The sequence below is a fragment of the Lepidochelys kempii genome, chromosome 3 (genome assembly GCF_965140285.1).
Source record: "Lepidochelys kempii isolate rLepKem1 chromosome 3, rLepKem1.hap1, whole genome shotgun sequence".
Taxonomy (NCBI): domain Eukaryota; kingdom Metazoa; phylum Chordata; order Testudines; family Cheloniidae; genus Lepidochelys; species Lepidochelys kempii.
Genome location: NC_136382.1, coordinates 173,900,383 through 173,925,511, shown reverse-complemented (window position 1 = coordinate 173,925,511; position 25,129 = coordinate 173,900,383). Strand labels below are relative to the sequence as shown.

The window sequence follows — 25,129 nt, the reverse complement described above, 5'->3', positions numbered from 1 at the left end:
ACCAGGTTAGATCAGGAAGGTTAAGTCTGGTTCTACTAAGATAAAAAACAAGCAGAAAAAAAACCTTTTAGAAATTATTTTTTTCCGATCCTCTTTATACATCAAAGCAGCAAAAAAGGGCACAAGCCCAATTTTTGAAATGTTTCTTGCATGTTATTTTAAATTCTTTCAAATGCCACATTTCAGCCTTTTCAACCTTCTTTTTTTTAAAGAGAACGTGTTGGACTTTGGTGGGATATCCCATCATATCATAAAAAATACACACGGCAGATCCTCAAAGATGTTTCATTTCACATAGAGAGTGGCCAGATTATGGCAATTTTGGGAAATTCTGGTAAGTAGCTCAAAACTTCCAAATCTAAAACAATACTACTTTAAAAAAAATCATGCCAAATGAATTTCGTAGACTGTTCTGAATGTGGGCACTTCTGTAATAAGGTCACAATGTGGATAAGCACTGGTTTACTTAGATTAATAATTTACTTTTCAATTATTGTCAACAGGCTCTAGTGAATGGCCTTCTTGGGGGCATTACACTGGTGAGGATTACTGAAGCACACTGCCCTAAGTCTCCACAACCTTGACACCAGAATATCCCCTCCCACTGCCTACCCTGAAGGGGCTGGGAGGGACGCTGGTATGGAGCTAGCTATTCTGGCTTTACACTACTTGTAGATTCTCATGCAGGGTGCCTTTAAGGTCACTTTGCACTGCACAAGTGACCTTAGCAGGGTCAAGGATCTAGCCAAAAGATTTGTATTTTTAAATAATGGAACCCTTGCAGACTATCAAGACTTTCTGAAAAAGAAAAGCTGTATCAATGCATACATAGGCACCATCAACCTGTACTCTTTAAAAAGGTGGCATTTTCAGTCGCAGTCTCAGTAGAATATATGTGTGGTGGTTCTCAGGGTACCAGGGACAGTAAGTCACCTTGTTTCTCCCTGCCTCTGGTGAGAGAGGGTCTTGCCCATGGTAACTTTGAGTTAGTGCCCTGACACCACCAGCCTTTCAGCCATTCAAGCACTCTCCTCCAGGCTATGCCAGCCCGGTCTTTGCCTTGCATGTTAACAATAGGTGCATCCTGGTCTCCAAGTCATTTTGAAGAATTCCCCTGTGATATCCAGCCCCTAAACTGGCTACTCACAGAAACTCCAGATCCTCTGCCCCCACAGGTTTATTTAAGAAACAATGAAGAATCAATTAGAAACAAGATAGTGATGGAAATGAATGGTCACAATATGAAACAAAATCATAAAACGCAAGCTTGGGCCTATGCTTATTAATAGTTATCTTTCCTATCTAATAAAGTAGGTTTTCCCCTGAAAGTTCAATCTGTTGTAGAGCTGGCTGGCTTTGCAGGAACCAAGATCCAAACTTTCATGAAAACATCCCGCGCCACAAGATGTTTACTCAGTGAATGGATCCAGAGTGCTTTCCCCCACTCTGTATTATGGTGAAACAGTCTTTTGTCTTTATTCACAGATAGGGTGATCCCTCTGTCTGTTATAATGGTCCTTTTTCACCTCCAAGTTGTTTCAATTGTATGCAGTTGTCCCATCGATAGTCTTGGGAAGCAAGGCTTGACAACTGAGCCTCGCCTTACCTCACTAGCTAACCAGGGAGTGTTGACAATTCTGCTTGAATGATCCATCACTGTGATGAATCATCCCCTGGTGTCTAACTTTTAATCCAAGACCAAAAAAGCATCCTTTCAATATAGTTATATTATTTCTTCAATATTACCCATACATACATTTCACAATGATTATGAGTCTTGATAATTTACGAGCTTTCTGTAGATACCTTACATTACCCATTATGAATAAATACCCTGCAAGATGTGTTTGGTGTAGTGAGTTTGTCAGACCTGAGATGAGTTGTTTGCAAAGAACAGGGGATCTTTTTCCAAAGGGCCTCTGTGTCACAATAGGGTTTCTTCCAAACTTGCCAGAGTTTTTCAGGTCTGTGTATGTGTATGGTTTCCTGGGTTAATGTTTTTCATCTTTTTTTTCATCTTGGATGAAATTTAACCTTGTGCAGAGGGCCAGCACAGGGCCTATTCATCACTTAAGTCCTACTTAAACTCTTTTTTGAGCTTCCAGTGATACTTAAAAGGTGCATAGGCCATGTGCTGCACAGGAGTTAGGCCCTCTCAAATCCCCCATTATCTTCCTCTTGCATTCCAAATGTGGTTCAAGCTACCTGCCCCTACCTACAGCGCTGCTCTTGACTCTTACTACTGCTCCTCTTCCTCACTATTCTGTTCAACCTTCCTAGCTACCTTCATAGCCTTCTCCCACTCTCATCTTCATAAGTTCTCCCATGTTGCCCCTTATTCCTGGAATTCCCTCTTGCCCCTGGAACCAAAGGTGAAATCTCTTCATTTACATTTCTCCTCAGAACTTATTTCTCCCACAAAACCTACTAGTCTCCTATAAAAATTCGCCTAGAAGAAGAAGTGCTCTTGATGCTCTGAGGCAGAACCAGTCCTGGTCTTCCATCCTTGTCTGATCTGTTTTGTCTTTCTGTTTAGATTGTAAACAGGGACAAATGGGACAGGAATTGTAGTCCTCAATGTTTTGTATAGCATCAAGCACAATGAGGGTGCTTAACAAGTGATGTGAAATAAATAGAAATTTACACAGACTCTAACACTCCATTTAACTTTCATGGGCTGCTTTTTCACACCATTGTTAGTGATAAAATATATATCTATTTTTTCATTAGACGTGTGCACAGTGTCTAGAACAATGGAGTCCTGGCCTCTGATTGGGGCCTATAGGTGCTGCTATAGTAAAAGTAAGAACTAATCTGAATGAAAATTTTTGTAAACTGTCTAACAGGCTCTGGAAAAACAACTCTGCTGGATGCAATATCAGGAAGACTGAGACAAAAAGGAAATTTCTTTGGTGATGTGTACATGAATGGGCATGAGCTGAAGAAAGAACAATTTCAGGACTGCTTCTCATACGTTCAACAGGTTGTTTTTTAATTTAATTCATATGCATGGACCTTTTTGTTAGTACAAAGTTGTAGTGATAATAATAATAGAATCATATGGCTTGACTGTGATTTCACTAATCTTGTTGTAAATCAGGAGTAACTCTACAGAAGTCAATGGGTCTATGCTGGTATGAAATGTGTGTCAAAGCAGAACCACGCCCAGAGTTACTACAATACTGTTGTTCTTTTCCTTTTCTAGAATGATATCTTATTAGGTTATCTCACCGTACAAGAATCTTTGACTTACACTGCTTTACTCGCACTTCAGAAGCACTCCAGCGACTTCATTAAAAAGAAGGTCAGTATGTTCTATTCTTCCACGGAGACAAACAGGGGAATCTTTTCAGATATGTCCAGCAGATCAGATACCCTAATTTTATAGACACTACCTTTTAGCAGATTTGGATTCCCAAGTTCAATTCATGCTCTCACATTATCCTTTCATCAATGGCACTTTTAATCTATAGATCTCACAGTGCTTTACAAAGGAAGCCAAGTATCATCATTCCTATTTTACAGATGAGGAAACAGGCATGCACAAGTGAAGTGACTTGCTTGGGATCACAAAGGAGTTCAGCAACTGAGCCAGGAATAAAACTCTCTGATCTCCTGAATGCCAATTCTGTGTCATGCTGCCATCTTGGGAAATAATGAATATGTTGGAACAAAATTAGTGTTGCTGTAGCTGTATCAGTTCCAGAACATTAGAGAGACAAGGTGGGTGAGAACATCTTTTATTGGACCAACTTCTGTTGGTGAGAGAGACAAGCTTTTGAGCTTACACAGAAGAAGACCCGAAGAAGAGCTCTGTGTAAGCTCAATGGCTTGTCTCTCTCACCAACAGAAGTTGGTCCAATAAAAGATGTTCTCACCCGCCTTGTCTCTTTGGAATGAAATTGTCATTCCTGAAGTAGTACCAGTTGCTATTGCATGGGAGATTGAATTTGATACCAAATTCAGAACTCCTGAAGTGGCCATCCCCATAGTATCTGGGCACCATTACATCATTACATACATTTAGAACTCCATCATTTCCCTCCTGGAAGAAGAACAAAGCATCTATATCCTCCTCACTTACTGCTGCTTACTGTGAGGAATTGATGTTATTATTTATTTGTTAACCCCTGACAGAGTGATCAGCCCTGCACCATGCACAGAAGAAACACAGCCCCACTGAACTAGCAATCTGAATAGAGACAAGAAAAATAAACACCAAATGGACTGGGAGACCCAAAAGGAGAGGTCTATCTCTGTCGTTAATTTCTTTAGTTTCAGAGTAGCAGCCGTGTTAGTGAGCTGTAGCTCATGAAAGCTTATGCTCAAATAAATTTGTTAGTCTCTAAGGTGCCACAAGTACTCTTTTTCTTTTTGTTAATTTCTTAGTGTCACTTGTGCCCATCCAGGTGCTTTATTTCATAGAGCTGGCAATGGAAGCCATTTTTACAATTTTCTGGGGGGAAGGGGGAGATGAATTCTATTTGTGCCCTAAAGCTGGCAAGATACAGGTACAGCCAGCTGTCTGGTAGAAGAACATTCTAGCAAGAGGGCAAATGGCTGCTGCCAGGGATATGGAAGTCTATGAAGCTGTTTGTGAGAAGTTGCCTAGGATAGTGGCCTCTAGACACTCTTCTGATTTTGGAAAAGAATATCTGTCCAAAGTGGCCAGACATGAAGACAATAGCCAAACCAGATAAAAAGGCAAAAAGAGATTATGAACAATTTTACAATAGATGTCACTCAGTTAGAGAACTGCTGGGTCTAGAATCTTATGAACCATTTGTGTCTTTTTAAATTGTAACTATTTTGCAGGTAGATGCTGTTATGGCTGAGCTGAGTCTCAGCCATGTTGCTACTAATGTAATTGGAAGCAGTATTTTGCGGGGAATTTCTGGTGGTGAGAGGCGTCGCGTTTCAATTGCAGCCCAGCTATTACAAGATCCTAGTGAGTACTGAACAGCTTTTCAGAATAAAACAAATACCTTGTCCTTTTCATTATGCTGTCACTTTGCACGCACTCCCACCACCCACCTCTAAATAACATTTTAAAATATAATAGCACTTTTCTTCTATCACAGATCCACATTCCAAACTGCCATTGATTTCAACATGCAGGCTCATTGCACAATCAGCTCTGCAGAGAGGCAGAAATGTCTAGTGACTAGAGCATAGGCTGAGACTCCTGTTTTGTCACTGACCTATGCTGTGGCCTTGGGCAAGTCACATAGACCCTGATAGTTAAGTTTAAGCACATGCATAGATCTTAGGGATTTAAGTATTGTTTAACCATATGCTTAAATTCAGTCCTTTACAACTGTCTGTGCTTCTGTTTCCCATCTGTAAAACAGAGCTAATAAAATGTACTTATTTTAGGGGGGAGTTGTAAGGATTAATTTTGTAATGTTTGCTCAGCACTTTGTGTTTTCAAAGTGCTATGTAAGTGCTAAATATTATTATTATTATTATTACTTAGTTCTTCATATTTATTTATTTGGATATAAAACAGAGCCAAAAAAGTAGCCTATACCCAAACTCTACTTGCCTTGACAATTACTTAAATTTGCAATTCAGTTGGAATAACCATTTAGCAGTATAGCCGTGCTCATACATAAGTTAATGTAACCAGCCAGTGAATGAAGCATACCCCATACCTTAGCTAATGCAACTTTTAGAGCACTGATATGCTGTATCCACTACTTTCTTGAACATTTTTGTGAAGAAATTTATAATTTCTGTTGGGAACTTAAAAGGGGCAATATAATACCTATGTTGCAATAATTCAAAGAATCAACATTTGTAGTTTGCTACATTAATTCAGCCAGTGATGAAATGAGATTTGAATTTCCCTTGATGAATGATGTATACTACATTATACACTGCATGAACTCTGGTGCAATGACAACAGTCATAGATACTAATAAAATTGGTTGACTGGTCAGAGTGGGAATTGTCCACGCTGTACCTCTTTTGTGGAAAAAATAAAATAATTCATTTTCCAGGACTGTATCTCTCTTCTTCCATCTCCCACCCCCCAAATTCTTATGTATAATAAAATACACATTAAAATTACAAAGAAAATAATGCACTAATAAGACTGGTTCATGTACAGAACTACATACTGTACTACAGGATAATTTTAAATAGTTCATTATATAAAGCACAGTTGTGTATACTGTGTACATGCAGAATACACACTTTTAGCTAATTTTATGTAGCATCCTATCCTTAAAAGCATCATTTTATAATGCTAATTCTAAAAGCTGACAAACACACTGAATCTATTTTGGTAGCTTCACTGAGAAAAAGTCAACATGAAAAAATGATCAAGTTGTAATTCTGAGTATCAAAGAGAGGACCTGATCTTGCACTCTGTATTCACTGTGGTTGAAAATGGACCACTGAACCAAGTAAAGGCTGAAGGATCAGACCAGAGAAATAAATGTGTACACAGGTTTGCATGGCTGTCACACTTTAGAGATAATTCTACAGCATGCATTGAATGACCTATAAAGGACAGAAACTATACAATTTGCTTACCATTTAACTGAGTTTTCAGAAATTATCCCTGTTATATTCACAGAAGTCATGTTACTTGATGAACCAACTACAGGACTGGACTGCATGACTGCAAATCAGATTGTCTTGTTGCTTTCGGAACTTGCTCGCCAAGACAGAATTGTGATTATTACAATTCATCAACCACGGTCAGAACTTTTCAGGGTAAGGAATATTAAAATGATAATAGATTCTTACTGAGCATCACTCCATGCAGTTTTTCTTGAAGATGAGAGTTATTTAGTACAAAATTAAATACAGTCTATCTTCAAATCCCAACACTAGTTCCCATTTTCGACTGCATCAAATTCAAGCTGCTTGTCCTCACCTTCCAGGCCCTTAAAGCTCTGCCCCTTTCTGCTGCTCTAGTCACACTTCCCATTGATCCCTCTGCTGTACCACTGATGCTAACCTCAACTGCTCATTTGTCCACAACCGCCTTCATGCCTTCCTCCTTCCTGTCTTTCTGAACTTATAACAAATTCCTCTCCAGGTTCCTTCAAATTCCTCTCCAAAACCCATTTCTTCTGTAATGCAAGAAATTGACCAACTAATAACAGATAGGTTGAGGCACAGCTGGGTGACAGTTGAGGCACAGTTTGTCTTTATTTTTTTTAAAAAGACAATGTACTTAATGGACAATTTTTTTAAAAGTGGCTGGTGATTTTGTGTATCCAACCTGAGACACCTTTACAGGGTGGCTTTCACCCTGGCTTTCAGAAAGTGGTAAGCATGTATGTCTGACCCTCCTGAGGCAGATTAGTATTTTTGCACCCATTTTACAGATTGGGGTTACTGAGACCCAGAGAGGGTCAGCAACTTGACCAAGGTCACAAAGCAAGGCTGTGTCAAAACTGAGAAGTCAAGAGTTCATGGTTCCCATTCCTGTGCTCAGACTGCACCTTTCTCTTCATACCCGGTAGGATCCAATACCTTTAAGAAGGGTCAGTTCTAATAGTTTATGATTAAAAAGACATTTGGCAGTGCAGAAATACAATAAGGAAATGTAATGACAGGGCAAATCTACACTTCTTGCTAAAGGGCCTTTATTTACCAAATTATAAAGTACTATTCCAATATTAATGTTTTCCTTGTTAGTAGTAAGTTGATCTCATTAATATATGTTGTGTTGTCCAACCAGTTATTTGACAAAATCGCCATCATGAGTTTTGGAGAATTGGTTTTCTGTGGGGACCCTTCAGAAATGATCACATTTTTTAGTGATTGCAGCTACGCCTGTCCTGAACAATCAAATCCTTTTGACTTTTATGGTAAGTTTATCCAACTCATATTAGCAAAGATGTTGGCATTTTATTCTAGGCAAACAGGTTATGCCAGCATAACTCATTCTAATTCTTCCTGTTCTTTGTAATTGTGCTGAGCTAGTTTGTTCCATTGCTTCTGAGGGGATCAGTGCTATAAAATTATGTAACATATTCAACAGAACAACTGGTCTTAGATCTGAGAATAAAAGTAACTGTGGGATTAGCAACAAAATAGTTTAGGTCAGTTTTGAAAACATGCTGCTTTTATCTAGTACAATACTTATTTTAACCTGTAGGATATAGAACATTCAGATGCCTGAATGATAGGCAAACTAGAGCCGGAAAAGAAAGAGCAAACAGATGTGAACTTTCCTCTGGATAAGGGAACAATGAAAATACACAATAGCATTGCAATAGAGCAATATGAAATAATAAGGCACACTAATTCCACAAGCAGAGTTCCAGGTTCATGAATCCTCTGGATTCAATATGCTCCTTTGCTCCTAGGAATTTAGACTTGATTCTCCAAAGTATGGAGTGCCTTTGATTCCTACTGACTTTAGTGGAAGTTGAAGATGCTCAGAGACTCTATAAAGCTCCACAGCATTATGTAGTATTTGGCTCTTATTGCTGATTTAAAACAAAACATTTACTTACCTCAAAACATTTTGTCTGTGTGGATCCCACTCGAGGTGCACGTGCCCCAAGCACATGAGACTAGCATCTTTGATTCGCAGTGTTTGTGTGGCTGCACTTGCGCCCTGCATGTCCTTGTGCCCCACCCCGGCCAACGGCATATAAAGGGCAGAGAAGTCTCGAACACCCACCAGTTCTAGTGCTAATTCAGCAAATCAATGTCAGAAAGACTCACCAAAAAAAAGTGTGTATGGAGGGCAGGTCATGAGATCCACGCTGTAGGACAGCATCTTGAAGAACCACAGTTATTGTGAAGTAAGTTGCTGGGGTTTTTTAATCTGAGAAATTGTCCATGTGCATCCCACTCCCCACTCTAGGTGACTGGCAAGCAATGCCCCGTCTGGATGGTAAAACTAAGGAGTCCTAGTTGCCACTAATTAAACACTGATTGTAACACTGACCTCCCAAATTTGGCATCCAATCTTGCGCCCAAATCAAGGACAAAATGTTTAACAAAAGTGAGGGGATTGCTCCAGGTAACACCCTGGCACATCTCAGACATGGTTATATTTCTGAAATATGCAGACAAGGCAGCCTGAGCCATAGTCAAATATTTGGCAGAAGAGGTATATCAACCATGTAATAACAGACTGAATACATGGCATAATCCATTTAGACATTCTCTGGGAAAAATATGGATTCTCTTTTAGAAGTGCTACTTATGGAAACAAAAAGATTGGTTGTCTAAAAGGGCTTGTCCTATTCAAGTAATATAGCAAGGCCCTTGAAATGTCTAAGTATGAAATTTCTTTTCTGACGAGTAGGAGCAGGTTTTGTAAAGAAAATGAGGGGATTAATGGATTGATTTAAATGAAAGTCTGAAACAACTTTGCAAATAAATTTAGTGTGAGATGTCAGCACCACCTTATCTCTGCGGAATGCTGTGTAAGGAAGGTCAGCCAGGAGAGTTTGGAGTTAGATGACCCTACTGACTGATGTAATGACCACCAAAAAGGCCCTTTTGAGAGTGAAATGGTTTAGAGAGCAGAAAGGCATTCAAAGGGAGAGGGTCCATGAGTCCTGAAAGGACAATATTAAGATCGACAGATAAGTGTGAAGCAGCGCTGGATACAGTAGAGTGGGAAAAATTGAGTATGACTGGCTAGGAAGTTGGCATAGTGAAATTGTTGCAAGGAAGATTTTAGTTGAACTGAATGAGAGTTCAGAGAGCTGGAGGGCTTGTCTACATGGGGGTTTTAAACTGGCTCAACTCAAGTTAATCTGGTTTGAAAATGCTTACATACACATGACACAATCCATCACTGCACTCTAATTCTGCATATGTCGCCAACTCTGGAGTCATCTTGCAAAGTGATCACAGTTTCCTCCAAATTGAATTTGTTTGCATCCACGTGACCAACTGCTACACAATACTTTTTGCATGCTTTTAATGGCTACCCCACAGTGCTTTGCAGGTTGACAATTACTAACCTGTCCGGTTACCTGTGTGCCCTCCCTGCTCTGATCAAGTTCCAAGCACAACCGCGCACCCCCATAAGAAGCTGGTATGGAGCCAGATGTTCCCCATTTGCTCCTGGATCTCAGGATACAATTGTGATAGCACTCCCAAAGCCAACAACATGTCTTGCACAGCTGCTTGGAGCCATGCTGAGACCATGGATCAGATCGCCATCTGGGAAGAAGCATTGGTTCAGGAAGTTGTTGTGGCTGGATACCGGAAAAAAGATGTTTTTGTGGACATCGCAAAGCAGATGTCCATAAGGGATCATTACCAGGACATCAAGCAGTGCCAGATATAGCTGCAGTCCTTCTGGACTTTACATATCATCAGAACTTGATTCTGTGGTATGAGAAAAGTGTCTTGCATGGATCCTGGGCTCAGGCTTCTCCTGGAGCAAAACCTGGGCACTTTGTGCTCTCTTTGATGGCAAATGAGTCTATAATGGGATTTCCTATTGTTGAAATATCAGGCTGAGGATGTTGCTCTTCAGAGACCATTGGTGACAGATTGTCTGCTATGTTATTGTTGACTCCTGGAAGATGAAGAGCAACTGGGGTTATCCCATGGAGTTGACCATGTCCATAATCTGATTTCCTCTTGGCATAGAGGTGATGAACAATATATAATACAATGCAGATGTGTTGTCTGTGAAGAGCTGTGCAGTGGAATTCTTTAAAACTATAAGGAATGGTTTGCAGATAATCTGATTTTCCAGAGTTCTAGGATGTTTACGGGGAGGCTCATCTCCTTCTGGGACCATATCCCATGTATCTGAAGGTAGTCCAGGTGAAGATCACAACCAGTTCCTGATGCGTCTATGGTCAGTGTCTTTGTAGGCAGAGGGGTGGAGAAGGTTATGCCTTTCCGAATGTTCTGAGCATCCCTCCACCAATATAGTGATAACAAGATATAATAGTAATAATAAGAAATACCCTAGCTCTTATATAGCACTTTTCATTCATAGGTCTGGGTGCTTTACAAGGAAGGTCAGTATCATTATCCCCATTTTACAGATGTGGAAATTGAGGCACAGAGAGGTAAAGTGACTTACTCAAGGTCACCCAGCAGGCCAGTGGCAGAGCTGGGAATAGAATGTAGGTCCCTGAGTCCCAGTCCAGTGCTACTAGGCTACATTGCCTCTCAGTGGCCTTTGATGTCTCCCTGATTTCTGGAGGAAGCTTGTTCACAAAAGGAAACACTTTGTCCCACATCAAAAAATCATACTTGATGAATAATGCATGGTAATTCAGTATGTGTAGTTGGAATGAAGTGCAGGAGTAAGCTTTCCTTCCAAAGAGATACAGCTTTTTGGGGTCTTTACTTCAGGAGTAACTGTTGGTAGACCATGCAGGCATGCTTTCTCATGAACCACAGAGATATACCCAAGAGTCAGGGATTGAATGTGTATAGAACTTCTCAAAGCTTTTCCGTGGAACTTTATTTTTTTTCTGCTGGTTTTGCAGTGATGCAAGGGTAGTGGTGGTCTTCCAGAGATCTGTAGCTGGCTCCAAGATGCCTTCATTTATAGGCATTGGCAACCTGCCCACAGTGGAGGAATGGAAGATATTAAATAAGTTATGGACCTTTCATCAGTCACTGACGTTTCAGTTTCAGTGTGACAGCAATTTGAGACAGCAGCTCTTGAAAAGTCCTGAAATAATCCAAAGCCAAAAGAGGCACCTTGTCAGGAGGAGGAGAAGATGATGATGATGAGTCTTTGGGAGAAGCTAGTGGCTCAGTTGCCAGTGCTGGCTCAAATATCAGTACCGTGATGACTGGCATTGAGGAATTGGTATCGGCAGGAACCAGGGTAGCTGACCTAAAGCTGAAACCATTGTCGCTTGCCCTGAAGCATAAGAGCACTTTGTGCTCAGTCCCTGGGAGGAGAGTGGAGGTGAACAGCTCTTCTTAGGCCTTTCAACTTTCCTATTCTTAGGGGAGAAAGACCAGTGCCAGGAACTATGCTTAGTCTGGGGCTCTCATCTACCTTGCCTCAGCATGGAGGAGACAGTACCAGTCTTCGGTGCTGGAGCAGCCATTGGTGCCAAGCTGATCTTTGGCATGCTATGAATTCTATTGGGCTTGTCAGTGCTGGGCCAGATTCCTTACCAGTTCCATCTTCGGGAGTCATATTCCAGTCGATGGGGGTGCTGACAGTGTAGGATTTAGAGGTGGACGGTTCCATCTTGAAGCTTGATGCCTGTTCTTCTGGGTCCTAAGTGCCTCTGATAAACTCCTCCAGATGATATAATTTTAGATGCGTGTCTCTAGATTTTTCTCATTCCTGAAGAGAATGACCATCAAAGCAATGGTCAGGCTCATGGCTCTTGTTGAGATGAAATAAAGAGCTATGACGCTCTGTAAGGAGAATGAGTCTGTAACAAGATGGGCAGAATGAAGCCCAAAGGCTTTGAATTTGCTATTTTAAGTGGTTGTGGCAAAAAGTGTTGAGAGAAAATAAGTATTTGTTTTAAAAAAAACCCAAACAAAGTAAGTTTAAGTACATTTTTAAAGGGAAAAAAAAAGGATGGATTTCTGTGGAAATAACCCTTAAGTAGCCAGGTAAGGATAGTCTTGAAGAACGTAGTAAGGGGTAAGAAGCAGACACAGCCTAGTTTCATTTTGATGCCACTGGTGATAAGAAGGAACCGAGGAATGGTTTCAGCCATTCTGCCCTTGGGTTTGGGGGCAGAGCACAAGGATGTGCAGGATGTAAGTCAGTAAGGAATTCAGATTTCTATTCTAGTGTGTATGGGGTACATGTGCACCTAGAGTAGGATGTACATGCACAAATACTCAAAGAACCCATACTTTTAATCTAGTATATTTGGGTGACTGATTGCTGATGCTGTTTGAACGCTAAATAGTGAATCCAGAAATGTCCAAGACGTTATACGAAGAAGCATGGTACATTCAGAGGGAAACAGTATTTTTCTATTGTTTTGGTGGCATTCTGCCTTCAATTAGGAGAGAGAATGATTGTAGACGTGAAGCTGGAATTGAAAAAAGCTGAAAATACTAATATGACAGTAAGGATAATTTTGTCATCATGAATTTGAATAGTCTCAAAGTCACAAGTCTGAGATTTAGACTCACATTTTAAAACATTCAGTAAACACGAAGTGCTACATTCTTCAAGTGTCAACCTTTGAATGTGAAAATAAAGAAAAAAGTTTAGATCAAAGAATTACAAGTGTTCTGAAAATTGGTAGATTCTGTGCATTTTGACTATATAAACAGGGGGTCTGAATCTGTTATCCCTGAGGTCAGTTTTCACTATTGTTACTCCTAATTTACACCAGTGTCAGAGGAAAATAAAGCTCTATGTTTCATAGAATGGATTGTATTGATTATGGAGTCGAAGTACAATGTTTGGTATTTGTCAAACATGACAGTAAATAAAGAACAGAATGTTAACTACAGGGCCTAGTGGTTAGTGCAGGGATTAGATTTTAAAACTCTCTCATTGCATTGACTTGCTGTGTGACCTTAAGTAAATCACTTAGGGCCAAATTTTTCAATGTTACTTCTGGGTTTGGGTGACTAAATGTTGGATCCCCATCTTTAAAGACATATGACCTGATTTTTGGAAGTACTGACCACTACAGCTGAGGACAATATTGCTTATTTCAGTTACCTCACAGAGGTGCTCTGAAGCTTAATCTTTTGTAAAGTACTTTAAACTCCTTGGACAAAGGAGTTTAAAGTACTTTATGGTTTAACTCCCATCTTGTTATGGTTTAACTCCCATCTGACAACATTTTAGGGAATGTCTACACTGCAATTAAAAACCCGCAGCTAGCCCATTCCAGCTGACTCAGGCTCCTGGGGCTTAGGCTTCAGGGCTGTTTCATTGCGATGTAGACTGCCAGGCTCTGACTGCAATCTGAGCTCTGAGTCCCTCTAACGTTTCAGGGTCCTAGAGAGTCTGGGCTCCAGCCTGAGCCTGGACGTCTACACTACAATTAAAGAGCCCCATAGGCTGAGCCCCACGAGTGCGAGTTAGCTTGCATGGGTCAACTTTAGGTATCTAATTGCAGGGTAGACATACCCTTAGAGTTTAAGCATACACAACACTGAAAAAACAAAACTTATGAAGAGAAGGTGTAATATGAACACTTTATGTAGCCAGTTTAGCAGGTTTAGAGAAGTAAGTGATCTGTTAGAACACATGCTTCTGAGAACTTTAATCTAGGTTCTGATGCTATTGGTCAAGTTAGATGATTGCTTGCTTCAAAAGAAATGTGATTTTCCAAAACTCCACAGCATTAGCATTTGATCATACAAGGAAGACAACCAGAAATTGGTTAGTCTCTAAGGTGCCACAAGTACTCCTTTTCTTTTTGCGAATACAGACTAACACGGCTGTTCCTCTGAAACCAACCAGAACCCAAGGTTCTCATCTGCTAATAATAAGAAACAGCTGTTGGTGGCAAGACCAACTTATAGGTGAATTTATTAATATGGAGCATCCAGCTATGCAGAATTTTTATCTTCTGTAAGTTCCACTGCAGTAAATAATTTTTGCTTTACACGGGGCTTGGAACAGTAATGGGTAATTTGACCAGCCCAGCATCATCTATTTTACATTTTTAAAATGGGTGGGGGCGGGGTTGTTGAGATTGGAAGTTCCCCTCCACCAGAAGAGGGAGCAAAAATCAGTGCAACAGGGCAAAGCTGCATTGGCGAGAGAAGAGAAGTAACTCTGGTAGCATGTTATCCCCCGAGACCAATATTTCACAAAATGAATCTCCATGGGTTAGGTTGGAGTATCTCATAGTAGAGAAGGGGTAGGAGTCAAGGAGAAGTTGTTCTGTATGGTGGGCAGTCCTCAAAGCCTGGTAGATTTCTGAGTGGAAATCTGATCATCCATCCATCCTAAGCAGCATTAGCACCTTCTTTTCCCTGAACAGGAGTTAGGGCAGGGGTGGCCAACCAGAAGTTAATATGCGGCTCCTTGTATAGGCACTGACTCCGGGGCTGGAGCTACGTGCGCCAACTTTCCAATATGCTGTAGGGTGCTCACTGCTTAGCCCCTGGCTCTGCCACAGGCCCTGCCCCCACTCCACCCCTTCCCGCCCCCTTCCCCTGAGCCTGCCGTGCCCTCGCTCCACCTCCCCTCCGCCCCCCCCCCCCCCCGAGCCTCCTGCACGCCATGAAACAGCTGGTCAGGAAGTGCGGGGAGGGAGAGGGAGGTGCTGATCGGCAGGGCTTCCAGTGGGCAGGAGACACTGGGAGTGGGGTGGGGGAGCTTATGAGGGGGCTGCTGACGTATTACTGTGGCTCTTTGGCAATGTCAATTGGTAAATTCTGGCTCCTTCTCAGGCTCAGATTGGCCACCCCTGAGTTAGGGCATAGGCAATGGCAATATGGTTCTTTGTCAGTGGGGAACAAATTTAGAGGCCCTACCAGTGAAAGGCAAGTCCATTCATTTCAGGATCTAGGACTCCACAGAGTCAGGGTTCCACAGAAATGACATTCCCAGAAGCTGAATTCCCCACACTGAGAGAATGGAGAGGAACCTCCACAAGGTGAAAAGTTCCCAGTTTCCAGCAGATTTTTCCTCCTTCTCCAGATTTTTCTACAAAGACTTTGGTGAAAGGACAGTAGGAAGGGGAAATGATCAGGCCTTTGATAATGTCTGTAGTTTAACACTTGAGTAAATTTGCAGTGGATCTGACATCTGTGGACACTCAAAGCAAAGAACGCGAACTGGAAACCTACAGAAGAGTTCACATAATTACATCTGCCTATAGAAATTCAGAGATCTTTCACAAGACTTTGGAGGCCATTGAAAGAACAAAACGCATGAAAGACCTGCCAGCAATACCATTCAAAAGCAAAGACTCACCCACTGCAGTCTCCAAACTATGGATTCTCTTACGGTAAGAACTCACTCTAAAAAAATAATAATTTTGAAGCTCTCTAATAACCTTATTTGGATAATCTTATTCACCTTGCATATAGGCACATACGTTATTTCTTCCTCTGGGCTTCCCAGTGCATACCATTTTCCTTATGCTGCCTTTTACATTGAAACCTCTTTGGGGCAGAGTGCCTTTGTTTCTTTTTCAAAGCTGGACACATTATCAGTCATAACGAACAAAAATAGTACAATGATTTTGTTTCAATTTCAGGAGGACAACAAGAAACTTCTCCAGAGATAAGATTGGCATAACCATGCGTCTTTTTCAGAATCTGTTGTTTGGCCTGTTTTTAGCATTGTTCCTTCTCAGACTGAAGAGTGATGTTCTAAAAGGAGCACTGCAAGATCGCGTGGGACTCCTTTACCAGTGTGTGAGTGCTCCACCTTACACAGGAATGCTCAATGCTGTTGCCCTGTGTAAGTTATTCGTTCCTCCATATTATGTGCAGCAAGTACTGTATATACTATGAAAAAGGCCTTTAAGAATGCTAATTTTAAGGGCTACACAATGTCGCACAGGGACGCAATGGGAGGTACAGTATAGTGACACAGACAAAGACAATATAACTCAGAGCAACCTGATTGTGCTGAGTGAAGTAAGTTATTACACTTATTTAAAGAGTATAGCATGCTCTCCTGGCATGGCCCCCTAGCTAAGGTGGCAGGGAGTATGGAACTGGGGCTCCAACTAATCCCTGTCCTTCCTTGTCCACTTTCTGCCTCTGTGCTGGGGCTGCATTTTTGGCCAGCTCTTATATGAACTATGCAAGTGGGGAATAGTCCTTACTTCCTCCTATGCCCCTGTCTGGCTGTGTAAAGGTAGGACAAAGTCTAGCTGCAAATTTGCACTCTGTTAATTGAGATCACAGTTATGGGCATGGAAAGGTTGAAAGGGCATATGACATGGGTGGCTTCAACAGTGATTAAGAGTAGAAGTCTTTATTAGACTTTTTTATCCTTGAAAGTATTATGTTGGTATCTTATACTTCTGAGAATTGTTATTTTCAAATTTTCTTTCTTTCACAAGTGCCATATTTTGGCCTCCCATATAGTAACAGTATCTCTGTTTGGAGGGTGAAAACTGTTCTTTCAATCAAGGGCAAATATGTGACCCCCATCATCGTAGAAGATGGACATCTCCATAAATTGACCATCAAAGACAGTTCTTATGAGTGGTGTCAGATTCTTACCTGCTAGAGATGAAGCTTGTATCTCCCATGCCGCATCTGGCCACCTCTGGTTCTGTGTATAGACTATCTGATCTACTAGTGAACATGGTTTTCACATGCAATGGCCAACCAGATGGGTTCAAACAAAAGTGTTTCTGAAATAGTCTAAGAGTTGTCAAGTTGTCTTGTCTAAGCTTTGCGAGCATCAACTTCTGCATGGTACTTTTGGTCAATGGTGGTTTAATTCCTATTGTACCTTCCACTCCAGTTCCTCCATTACGTGCTGTCAGTGACCAAGAAAGCAAAGATGGCTTATATCAGAAGTGGCAAATATTGTTAGCATACATACTACATTTCCTTCCCTTCAGCATCATCAGTATGGTGATTTTCAGCACCTTTATATACTGGTAAGCACTGAGACAGTTGTACCTTCTTAAAACTACATTCTCATTATGGTGCTCTTAAATTCCTGTGTCAAGAACAGGCCTCCAGGAATAGGCTTTAAGATATTGCCTTTCAGAGAGATCAGAAAAGCAAAGAAAAGGCATAGGGATGATATAGTACTTACCCTACTCTAACTCTTATCTACACTCAAAACTTATGCCAGCATAGCTACACTGGTCAGAGTGAGAGAAACCTACACCCTTGACTGACATAGCTGTATCGACAAAACTCCTAGTGCAGACACAGCTATACTGACATAAGAGCACTGCTGTTGGCAAACCAGTCACTCAGGAAGGTGATGTTTCCACATCACCATAAAAATGTCTCCTATCGGTGTATGCTGCATCCACACAAGGGACTTATGACAGCATAGCTATGCTGACATAAGCTATGTAGTATAGACATAGCCTTGGTGAGTTAGAATTTTGGTGAAAATGTTCTAATAAACGACACAAAAATGAGACAAAAGGCTTGTTTCGGCCCTTAAAAACCTGTGAATCTAAGACAAATAGATGATCTCAGTATTTGCGGTATTGCTTTGTACTTCTTATAGGAAATACCCTAACATCAATATTTGGAGTGTTCAAGGTAACTTCATATACTTATTTAAGGCCTAATTCTGCCATCCTCACTCATATTGAATAGTTTCTTACTCAACAAGTGGTCCCACTGAAATCCAGGATTAAGGTATTGCTCACCCTTCATTATTTAAGAGATTTGGCAAGTTCTGAAGGATTAGGTCTTATATCATTTTCATGGCATGCACAAGGGTAGAGAGGCCCACAGCCTCCAATCCTGTGGAAGCCTGTCTGTGCAAACAGTTTGAAGCTGGCATTCTGAGAGTTTTTGGGGAGAGTGGCTGCTTACTATGGCATAGTCTCCCTTCAATTCTCGAGAGTTTCTTGCAGAAGTTAATGCAGAGTACAGCAAATAATTGTATCTTTTGATTATGTGATCATTGTTTCTATTAATTGCTTTCCATTTCCCCCAAAATTTATTAAATCCTTAAATCCCATGATGTATTTTTTTTAACTATAATCAATCTCACAAAAAGATATGAAGTTCAAAAAACAGGCAGGCGATTTCCAGTTTTAAGCAACACAAAAGGCTCTTAAATGTCTCTAGATAATCTTTATAAAGCTAGTGATAGCTCCTAAGAAAGTAACGATGCTTACATCAGACATAAAGTAATTCAGCATTTCCCAAACTTTTTTGGCCACGGAACACTTTTTAGCCTATTACGAAACACTTATAATATTATTTTGTAGTTGTTTGGTTTTCAAATAAAAAATTGCATTATTTATGCTTAAATATATTTTATTTTATAAAACAAAGCAAAAATACCAATTTAAAATAACTTGAACTAACAATTTCTAACTGGAAAGCGTGTATAAAGTAGTACAAAAATCAAGTGCAAGAGTCAAAATTAAATTCTAGATTCTTTCACGGAACACCTATTCAGATCGAGCGGAACACCAGTGTTCCGCGGAACAAAGTTTGGGAAACGATGAAGTAATTAAAAGCCCTGAGACATATGTAACTAGGTAGATTTCTATCCAAGGTTATTCAGCCTTATCATTCTGTCTGCTTGTCTAAGTTATAAAGGATGGGGAGTGTGGTACACTGAAGATAATGTACTGTCATTTTTCCTGTGACAATTGATAGCAAAATTACAGTTACTTTATGGTCTACAGTAAAATGAACACAATGATGAAAGGCACTATTACCTTGGGCTACCAAATATACCTACGTCCACCACGTGTCCTGATGCATGCTCAGTCGTCAGCCTAACTGCCACCTCTTCCCTTCAGTTCCTCAAGAGGGAATGGTGATGTTACTCCAGAGAGGAGATCATTTTCTTAAGTCCTTTTTACAGAGGATTTCAAATTACTGCAAGCCCCCAAGTGAAGAGATAGAGGGGACTTTGGCAAACAAAAACATTTTGAAAAAAATCTTTCCTTACAGAAAAAGGAGAAGAGTTTCTGCTCCTAGTGTCAGTTGGAGGGACCTGCTCTCATGATTAGTCTCCTGCTTACTCCATCTTAGTATTTAGGGAAGCAGTCACCTTCAGGCAACGTTGTCCCTCTCCTTATCATTTTGGCATAGACCTAAAAAAACAAAACAATAAACACCTGCCAGCCAGGGAGGTCCTGTGTCAGTCTGTGCCCCAATAAAATTCCCCCTTGATTGACATATATAAAAAAACCTCTCTCTCCACTAAGATTTTTGTCCCCTATTGCAATTCCCATTACACCTACCCAGTGAATTGATTCCCTGAGAAGGGGGATGTAGAAAACATTCTGTGACCATTGCTGAGGTAGACTTCCTTTTCAGGAACAATGGCAGGCAACTTATACAGCTTCTGAGAGCCAGCAACTGCAAAGACTCACTCTGTCTTCTCTACAGTATACTTGTTTTGTAGACTGTAAACTCTTTCAGGCAGAGACTGTCTTTATCTGTTGTTGTAAGCCTCTTTTTTTACCTTGAGCTGTGCTCCATCTCTTGCTGCTTATCCTGACCACTCCTTCATGCCAGCCGCACAGGAAGGCCATGGAGGCCTTATTGAGAGGTCAAGTTAGGGAAGAACCAGGGTGGAGCTGGTAGTATGAGGAGATCAGATTTGTTAGCAGGTGGGTTGAGCAAGGGTGAGAAAAATAAGGATATGTTTTGTTTCGTGGAGAGGAAGTAGGAGCAGGAAGGGGGTTAAGACTCCTTCTGTGGAGTGAGGAAATTAATTTAGATGCCCCTTAATAGAGGGTACTAAGGATGTGTACACTCTTCTTTAGGACTATAACAGCCTGATTTTAAGCAGGGCCCCAATCCAACATCCTTTTTTGCACCCAGAATGTGCCTGTATAAAATATTGTGGTACAAAATTCCATCTGTAATTAGCTGCATACAGTACTGATGTTATTTAGACATCCAACTACATGACTGTACCTCCATGACTAAATGACAAAATATTAGTGCACCTGTGGGTACAAAAAGGGAGAATGTTTTTTAAAAGTCTGATGCCATAATGTTTATTTTTATATTTTAAAATGCTCTCTTGCCTGTATTTGCACAGGACTGTAGGAATGAACCCTGATGTTTCCAGATTTGGATGTTTCTTTGCTGTTGTGTTAGTACCTCATATAATTGGTGAGCTACTAACGCTTGTTTTGCTTGGTGTGGTTCAAAATCCAAATGTAGTCAACAGTGGAGTGTTGCTACTTAATGTAGCAGGAGTGCTCGTTGGAACTGGGCTTGTAAGGTAAGGAAAAGTATTACTAAATAATTGTGGTTTTAATGATAAAATAATGTAACTATAGAATAGTCTCAAGAATCTCTGTTGCTAAAGGTGAGTCTATGCGTGTGTACGCAACAAGGTAACAACTAGATAAAGTGCACCTGTAGTCTTTGGCAAGGCAACTATCTAATCACTGATCTTTTAAACCTTGTACTAAATACATGGGACACACTCAATCCTGACTTTTCCTACAGAACTGAAATAAGCCTAATGATAGTTAATGCCAAAGCCACTTCCTCACTGGCATGGCTACACCTGATAAAGTGGTTCTCAAAAAAAGTATCACTCTGTGCCATCTTTGACAGTGCTTTTTCTCCTGTAAACAGATTTCAGCTAAAGCTTGTTCTGCAAAGTAAAACTACATTAACACTCTCTTCAGTGCCCTTTTAGTCACTGCGAAATTTAGTGAAGGGTTGTAGTTTTGTTGTGAAAGTATTTCCCACCACCTTAGTTCTGTGCCTTACTGATCTCTTTGAGTGAGAATGTGTGGGTTTTTTTTACCATGTTTTTTAGTACACACAATGCTAATTAAGACTGTGAATCTCTTCATTGTCTATGAAGAGAGTCAATATTGCCAGTGGGTCTTGGATTGCTGGACATTTCTGCTGCATTTGCTGTGTTGGATGATAAGGAGTTGGTTGGAATCTTTGTATGAGAGACAGGAAGTGCATATATTTGCTGAGTACAGTTACACTGAGCTGATTCAAGACTCTGTTTTGATTCACGTTATTAATTCTTTGTTTTGCAAGTATCTTTAGTTGTCCTCCAGGCCTTAATATTCACTTTGTGTCTACTTTAGAGGAAATGAATTGAATACACATGGTAGACTTCTGTTATGCAGATAACACTGATCACTCCTAATAGTTCTTCCATTGTCATTTTATTAGCTTTTTTTTATGACACAGCAACATGAATATAAATAAGTTGTAAAATTAATTGCAACCATACCCAAACAATTCATTACTGTATATCCTGACACTGTTAATGGTCATTGGTCTCCTTAATAGGTCCTTCAACATTTGTCACAAATACAGTTTGTACTTGAATATTGTGCAGGCAAATTAAGAACACTCTCTAAAATGTGAGATGTTGTTGTAAGATGCTGAAAGGAGCAGTGCAGTTATTATAAATTTGGGTAGTATTGGTTCTTGAAATAACAGAAGCCCAATTTAACTAGTTTTTGTTTGTTCAAGGCACACAGAAAACATGCCTACACCTTTTAAAGTTCTAAGTTACCTTACATTCCAAAAATACAGCAGTGAGGTTCTTGCCGTCAATGAATTTTATGGATTAAACTTCACATGTGGTAAGTGTTCACTGAGCCCCCTTAAGCCCTTTGTAAATCAATTTAATGAAATATATGTTTAAATTTATAAACATGCTAACAAAGAGTACTTGCCTACACCTTTCTAAGCAACCCATACAACTTACAAATACAACACATGACCACTAGGTTATGCTTCCCAACCGGACCTCAAGTGAGGCCCATTACAAGGGGTGAAATTCTCCAACTATGGAACACATGGGACCCTGTTTATAAGTGAAAATCAACACCTTTAACATCTCCTTGAAACCCGCAGACAGACAAGGCAGATCATGGCAAGATACTACATGCTCTAAGCAGATTAACACATTATATGCTAGCTTCAATTTTGGATGGTTCTAAAATGTAGTCCCATATAGAGCATATTGCAGTAACGCAACCTTGAAGATGTCAAAGGCTTTCATCACAACAATGAGGATAATACCTTGCACTTTTATGTAAGGATCTCAAAGTATTTCATAAATATTAATAAGCCTAAGTCAAACCACTTCCCAGTGCTTATGGGTCCTCGCAGACAGCATATTTGATGGGCCTTAAATCTTCCATTTGGTGTGAGTGAAATGGAAGGTTCTAGTGACGCTTCATTCTTCTCTTCAGAAAATGCAATGCAGGTTAGACACAGAAACATGAAGAATGCCCCAATTTCCCATATACAGAAGATTGGCTGGGATGGGCACTGGGGAGCTCCTGGGATGCCTGTAAGGGAAGGAAATCTACCTGCCCAGCCACGCTGTGGGTATTACTCCAGTTTCAGGACCACAGAACCATTGCAGCAGCTGTATGAGCTGTGGTATTTGTATCGCAAGAGATCTGCCAACATGCTCTCAAGCTTCTACGGTGAAGCAATAAGTCATTGCAGAGCTGAGTTCTGAACATACAATAATTGTACAGCCTCTGCCCAGAATCTCCTGGAACAACACTGTTCTCCACTACGGACAGTGCCCTCCAGACCCACAGGGGAACAGGAAGGAGTTGTGAACATATATGTTATATTAAAATAAATTGTAAGGCCAAGTATATTAAATAAAACTGAGTTAGAGTAGAAGTTGGAATCCAGATGTTTAAATCAGTGCACCACTTACAGTAACCAGCCTGCATTCTCTATAATACAAAACTTTTTTTTTTTGCAGGTGGCTCCAATGTTTCTTCTGGAGTTGGCACATCATGTGTTTTCCAGCAGGGCATTCAGTTCATTGAGACAACCTTTCCTGATGCAATGTCCAGATTCACAACAGATTTCTTAATGCTATATGCTTTCCTACCTGCACTTGTCATTCTAGCAATTGTGAGTTTTAAAATAAGAGATATAATTATTGTCAGGCAATAAAAATGCTAGCAGTTCTAAACTGGCTATACAGTACTATATACCAAACCTTGCAGTAATTGAAAACATTATTTGGGCAAAGTAGTACCCATTGTTTTGTTGTTTTTCTAAATTATAGCAAGTGAGGAGTGAATTACGTCCACACTATTCATATCTTTTTCCTTTCAGTTAACAGTTTTAACTCATGTTGGAAGCAACATGTTAAATACTATGAACAAAACACTTAACTAAAAATTTCAGTTTATGAAGTACACATTTTGGGTATTTTTTTAATTCATAAAAATATTTTAACATATTTGTAAGTGCACTTAATAAAGAGGTGCAGACATGGGAACAAATGTAATTTGCTTTGTTAGGGATTATTCTTGCAAGCTTGATGACCAAGGGGCACAACAATATTTCCTCTAACAGCTGTACCTCACCTTCCCCACCCCGTCCCAAAATAAATCATTTAAAAATATCAAAGCATAATGTAATAGACATGGTAATTCGGTTGTATGACAGGACTTTACTTTCTTAGGTTTTCAAGTTATTAATGCAAAGGGTGAAACTAAGATATTACAAGTATGAATTAAAGTGAATATATGTGAATCTGTACATAAATTTGAGCCTAGAAATTGTGAAATTGCTCAGCACCTGTGACCAAATATGTTACACATAATAAACTATAACATTCAGAGAAAGAAAAATTCATGTTAGATCATCCTGCCCAGTCCCTTTCCAGTTCAGGATAGTTCACCAAGGAATTTTCTTATGTGCTCTAGCCCAGTGGTTCATCTGTCCATTTTTGTGGTAAGATGACATACTGCTCATAGGCCACCTCTTGTCTCAGTACCTCAATAGTCTATTGCTTGGTTCTCAAAATATTTCATCCTGCTGATGGACAAAAGGCTGAGCTGTACTGGTTTATGCTAAGTTTGACTTTCTCTATCAATGACATTTCCATCTTTTCTAATTGCACTAGAAGACTATGATACTGAACATTAGGAATAATTTTCTACCATTAATCTAAATTTCCTTTTATTAATGCACACAAATATCCCACAATGTGTGTATGAAGGGGTGGGGACTTATATTTACTGATAGTGTAACACCTTCATTAAATTAGAGCATTAAACTTGACAACCATAACAAACTATCACTTCCAGGATGGGTAGCAGAACGGTTCTCATTGTCCAGAAATCCTAACAGTACTCAATCTTATTGGTGAGCAGGAGCCACAACATAGCTCTATGCAGAATGGGTATAGTCTTTGGGAATGTTCTCCTATACAAGATTAACAGAACCTGGTTTTAACTACATTATATCAGGCAGCTTGTGTGAAAGTCTCTCTCTTATAGCACTTATCAATTAATGGGTTAATTAGTACATAAAATATGTATCTGCAAACTGGGAAACATCTGACTCTGTACACATTATATTTTGTGTACACAGGTACAGCTCTAGGCTTGCAATAATCTGTTTATGCCCTTAAATGTCTATTTTATGTAGGAACTTAAAAAAACCAACAAAACATATGGCCTTAAGAGTCCCGTTCTTCATATTTAAACCCATCTCTGTGAATAATCTTTTTTAAATTTTCCAAAATCTACTTGAGTCTGAGGATCCAGGTTTATTTTCTCACCAGAAAACACCTTCAATTCACATGATGTTATAAATTAATAGTTAAATT

General features: G+C 40.0%; 2 protein-coding genes across 12 annotated transcripts in view; one reads left to right on the top strand and one right to left on the bottom strand.

Annotated features, from left to right (window-relative positions):
* Positions 1-25,098, bottom strand: part of ABCG8 (ATP binding cassette subfamily G member 8) — a 51,246-nt gene extending 26,148 nt beyond the window's left edge. For 7 of the 11 annotated variants that reach the window (XR_013635586.1, XR_013635585.1, XM_073339090.2 and 4 more), the window contains exons 1-3: positions 19,484-25,098; positions 19,248-19,386; positions 17,098-17,359 (exon numbers count right to left, since the gene is read on the bottom strand). The gene's annotated coding sequence lies outside the window, so the exon portion shown is untranslated. Of the gene's footprint in view, positions 1-17,097; positions 17,360-19,247; positions 19,411-19,483 lie in introns of all 11 variants that reach the window. The other 4 variants (XM_073339091.2, XM_073339089.2, XM_073339092.2 and 1 more) reach the window with 4 other exon arrangements.
* On the top strand, positions 174-24,432 carry ABCG5 (ATP binding cassette subfamily G member 5). The gene is made up of 12 exons (XM_073339099.1): positions 174-334; positions 2,847-2,983; positions 3,206-3,304; positions 4,816-4,948; positions 6,584-6,723; positions 7,700-7,829; positions 15,653-15,866; positions 16,119-16,324; positions 17,345-17,483; positions 20,588-20,773; positions 22,003-22,115; positions 23,264-24,432. The coding sequence occupies exons 1-12, from the start codon at positions 313-315 to the stop codon at positions 23,458-23,460; spliced, it is 1,716 nt and encodes a 571-aa protein (XP_073195200.1). The 5' UTR covers positions 174-312; the 3' UTR covers positions 23,461-24,432.
* Positions 25,099-25,129: the final 31 nt, after the last annotated feature.

Coding starts and splice junctions, on each gene's coding strand:
- ABCG5 (XM_073339099.1), top strand. CDS start 313: ATGGCAATTTTGGGAAATTCTG. Junction 335..2,846: donor GGCAATTTTGGGAAATTCTG/GTAAGTAGCTCA, acceptor ACTGTCTAACAG/GCTCTGGAAAAACAACTCTG. Junction 16,325..17,344: donor GCTCAATGCTGTTGCCCTGT/GTAAGTTATTCG, acceptor CTTCCACTCCAG/TTCCTCCATTACGTGCTGTC.